Source organism: Megalobrama amblycephala, linkage group LG5 (genome assembly GCF_018812025.1).
Source record: "Megalobrama amblycephala isolate DHTTF-2021 linkage group LG5, ASM1881202v1, whole genome shotgun sequence".
Taxonomy (NCBI): domain Eukaryota; kingdom Metazoa; phylum Chordata; class Actinopteri; order Cypriniformes; family Xenocyprididae; genus Megalobrama; species Megalobrama amblycephala.
The window spans coordinates 10,376,917-10,381,491 of NC_063048.1; the positions used below are offsets into that span (position 1 = coordinate 10,376,917).

General features: G+C 38.4%; 1 protein-coding gene across 2 annotated transcripts; it reads left to right on the forward strand.

Annotated features, from left to right (window-relative positions):
• The first annotated feature begins 284 nt into the window (after nucleotides 1–284).
• neurod2 (neuronal differentiation 2) lies at nucleotides 285–3,718 on the forward strand. 2 transcript variants are annotated; one of them, XM_048190635.1, is made up of 2 exons: nucleotides 285–440; nucleotides 2,182–3,718. In XM_048190635.1, the coding sequence occupies exons 1-2, from the start codon at nucleotides 421–423 to the stop codon at nucleotides 3,281–3,283; spliced, it is 1,122 nt and encodes a 373-aa protein (XP_048046592.1). In that variant the 5' UTR covers nucleotides 285–420; the 3' UTR covers nucleotides 3,284–3,718. The 2 variants fall into 2 exon arrangements, with proteins under 2 accessions (XP_048046592.1, XP_048046593.1); XM_048190636.1 differs by lacking the exon at nucleotides 285–440 and adding an exon at nucleotides 447–622.
• Nucleotides 3,719–4,575: the final 857 nt, after the last annotated feature.

The following is a 4,575-nucleotide window of genomic DNA, read 5'->3' on the forward strand; positions in this document are numbered from 1 at the left end:
CATACATTGAATTTACGGTTTAAAATAGACAATCCTGTACAACCCTTCACCGCAAAAACCTGCTCAAAAACAAACAATAACGCGTGAGCGCACACACACACGCACACACACACACACACACACACACACACACACACACACACAGTGGTTTGAAATTGTTAATTAATACATAATTAAATTGAATTTACAAATTAAAAAAAAATTTCACCACATTATCTCACCCCATATGTATCTAATAATATCAGTGTGCAATTGGGTGTAGTTTCTATGAAAGCTTGTTATACTTTAGTGAGGTACGTGTGCAGCGGCAGCGACAGATGGTGGGCTCCTTGTCCCTCGGGAAGGCAATCTCTACGAATGCGAGCGCGTGTCAATCACCCGTTCTCATGTGATGGCTCCTGCCAGTGACGTGCCCACCATATGGCCTGGCATCAGAGCAGGTATGTAACCCTGCCTGCTAGGGATGCCACACCGCCTCGCTGCAGTCCGGGAAAGGGATAACACATACCGGATCACAGACAATCGCGCTTCTCTTTTTCTTAGTCTTCTTAGCATATAGGGAACTATAGCATGAAGATCATGTAGACGTACGCGCCCTCACCCGTAGAGCACCATAAACTAGGTGAGTTTTTCAGACGTGATAGAATATATCATCATAACAAATAATGATTTATATATTAATAATAATAAATATTTAAAAGAAAATATGTCTAACTACTGATGCTGGTTGAATTTGTCTTTTATGTGTTCATTTAATTTAGATTTTCATCAGCTGTGATACCTTTTTTCAGAGAATGGTACATTTAATTAAAGCAGTCGTACAATATTATATATGCGAGCCATAAATCTGATTTGACTCCTTCGGAAGGTCGATAACAATAACGGCTACACAGTTTACACTAATCCAGGTTATTTAGACATATTTGACGAGACATTATGGCAATGCTTATTAGATAGTGTTGTTTCTCGTAGGCCTAAATACTATGTGCAAATTGTTTGTTACATTTTCAGTGACTTTTGCTGAGATATTACTGATAATGCAGGCTTTCTTGTGGGTTATCAATGAGTAGAGCTAACGTCAGGATTCTAACAACCATACGAAAATATGACATAATAATTTACATAACAGGATAGACCTATACAAATTATTTAAAAACAAAAATTTGTTCATCAGAAAGCGTTTTCATAACAAAGACACTCGGCCTGTCAACTTTTTTTTCTTTTTTACAATTAAATTGTCACATTAATTGTTTTGTTTTTTTTTGTTTTTCATTGCAATAAAAAAAAAACTACTATTATATGTCCATAAGTTAAAATAAATTAGTTAACTATCTTAGTTTTTCTTCTTCTTCTTCTTCTTCTTCTTCTTCTTATTCCCTTTATCAACTATGGTTTTATAACAGGATAAGGGGAAGGATGGAGACCGACGGCAGTTTTAGAATCAGGACATGGGTTGCGATTTAGGGACCCCGCCCTCATCAAGAGGAGCCAGGATTTGGCTATTGTGGTCATAAATGAGATCGTATTACGATTTACTGTTAAATTGACTCTACAGTTACAGCTTTTCTTTTGTTACATTTTCCCTTTTTTATCTTTTCGCCGTTTTAAAGGTTTTCGAAGAGTTTTCGGTTCGTGTCATGTTTTTTGATGTGCTGGAATGCCGCCAGAATGAAGATGGAAAGGAAGGGGTGAAGGGGGTACTCGCTGCTCAAAACGCCCCCCTGAGACCCAAAATCAGGGGCCGCGTGCGAGGACCTGCTGCGAGGGGCCAAACAGGACTGCAGAAATTGGGAATTGGGGAGTGAGACCGTCTGGCGACGTCTGTCGCTCTCCCTGAATTAAAATCATACCACTTTCGAAGTGGTTTCCCACAGAAAGCCTACTCCCAGCTTTCTGAAAATTATATGGCACGTGATCGTTATTTAGCCTACACATATTTCCTGTCAATTACATTTTTGCTCTTCATTTTTAAAATCGTTCGTTTCGTCAAAAGTATATAGCTAACATAAATTATTCGAAAACAACCTTTATTTAGGCTACTTAAGTGATGGCAGAGCTACTTTCACACTGTATGGGGTGCTAAGGCTGTTATTAATATTTCAAACCACATTTGTGCTGTACACAATTTCGACGTCACGGTTTAATTATTAAAACATTTTTTACTCGTTGTCTATGTTTCAGTGGCGCCGCCATGTTAACAAGATTATTCAACGAACCTTCACTGCTTCCGGACATGGAGAAGTTCGGAGGCTGGGTGGATGACAGCGGGAGCGAGTGCTCCAAAACCAAGGACGAAGAGCAGGAGCGCTGTCGCCTAGGCGACGAGGACTTGGATGAGGGCGATGTGAAAGGCGGGAGCAGCCGGGCTCAGTCGGAAATTGCAGGGGAGGAAGACGATGATGAGGATGTTGATGAAGATGATTGTGGAGATGAGGGGGATGGGGACAGACCTAAAAAACGTGGACCAAAAAAACGTAAAATGACACCGGCTAGGTTAGAGCGCTCGAAAGTAAGGCGCCAAAAAGCGAACGCTAGAGAGCGCACGCGCATGCACGACCTAAATTCAGCACTAGACAATCTACGCAAGGTAGTACCATGCTATTCAAAAACTCAAAAACTCTCTAAAATTGAAACATTACGGTTGGCGAAAAATTACATTTGGGCGCTGTCAGAGATCCTGCGGAATGGGAAGAGACCGGATGTGGTTTCATATGTACAGACACTTTGCAAAGGCCTCTCCCAACCCACGACAAATCTGGTGGCTGGGTGCCTCCAACTTAACTCAAGGAATTTTCTAACGGAACAATGTCAAGAGGGAGCGCGATTTCACTTGCCCACCCCCTCTTTCTCCATGCACGCATATCCATATCAATGCTCCCGTCTATCAAGTACACATTGTCAGTCCGGATCCAATGCACATAGCCTCAGAAATCACTCTTTCTGTTCGGCCTATGAGGCTCTGTACACCGAAGGCACGTCCCCAGAATACAACAGTCCAGATTACGAGGGCAACCACAGCCCTCCGGTTTGTGTAAATGGTAACTTTGCATTGAGACAACAGGAGACACTCTCACCAGAGGCGGAAAGAGGTTATCAATATTCTATGCATTACACCAGTCTGCATGGCTCACGTTCCTCCGCTGCTCATGGTCTTGCTTACGCCCCATCAGGTGCTCGCAGCGGCAGCGCGCACTCGGAGAACCTCCCTCCGTTTCATGATGTACACGTGCACCACGATCGGGACCCTGCATACGAAGAACTCAACGCCTTTTTCCACAATTAGGTGATTTTTCCCTGCTAATGACCATTTTGAGGGGGGAAAAGACAGAGGGAAAAAAGAAAGACATTTCTACATTCAAAACATTATTTAATTTACTTTACTGTACACTGAAACCAGGTGTTGTGGGCTCATCAGTTTTTTTGTTTGTTTGTTTGTTTGTTTGTGTGTGTTTTGTTTGTTTTTACATTACTGAACAGTAATTTTGTTTTTACAATAATTCCATAATGACAAAATGTATATAAAAGACGCCAGGACATGAATCCAACTGCTAAATACATTTTACCAAGTGGGAGTGCTATTTCTGATTGATTCAAATGTTTGAACCGTAACGAGTCTCTAGTGTAATGACAAGAAGAAGAAGAAAAAAATGTTAAATGAACTAAATTGTTAAATGAAGTCTGTTTCTTGATCAAACAAATAAAGAAACATATTGTTCCAGAATCATCTGGGGCTGTCATTTCCCATTGTTCAGACAGAAATTGTAAAAATGCACTAATTCAAGAATAAACAAATATGTGAGTACATCAGTTATAGAACAGTAACTTTTCAGCGATACCAAAAAATGAAACGAAAAAATAATCTCATTCATTGTTTTAATGGAATTTTCAATTCAGTGGAATTTTACGGTTTCCAAAATTCAATGTAATATATTTTAGTTGACAGCTGCAATTTTACAATATCACATCCAAATTCAAAACCTGAAGGTATTCCAATCTGTTTGATTTAACAATAGTGCTAAGATAAGATAAAATTACAAGCTGTTGGAGGACTAATTAAATTAGGACATACCATTATCTGTGGATGTTAAATACAAACAAGAATGTGAACATTTAAAATTAGAATAAGGCAGCTTTCCTGGCATGTTATACATTTCAAATATCGATGTCATGGAATAGCAAAACAATTGCTACTAACACTACTACTGAAGAAAAAAAAAAAAAAAAAAAAAAAATTATTGGAAGGTTTAAATAATCATATACTTTTTTTTTTACATAAAAGTAATTTACTATTTTAAGTAATTTACTTTTTTTTTTACAAAAAAAACTAATTTACAATTATTGAAGTGTTTTTTTTTAATCTTAGTTTGAGCATTGTAAACATTTCACATCAACTAAAATAGGCCTAAATAATGATCTGCTTATACTGAAACGTTAACATTCCTCAGTGGCTTAAATATGAATAGCCGGCTATTCATATATTAAATATGAATAGCCAAAATATTTATGTCCATATGTTTTGCATTCTACAGGACCTATATGTCATATTTTTTCCATTTAATTTCAGTCTGTTAAGTA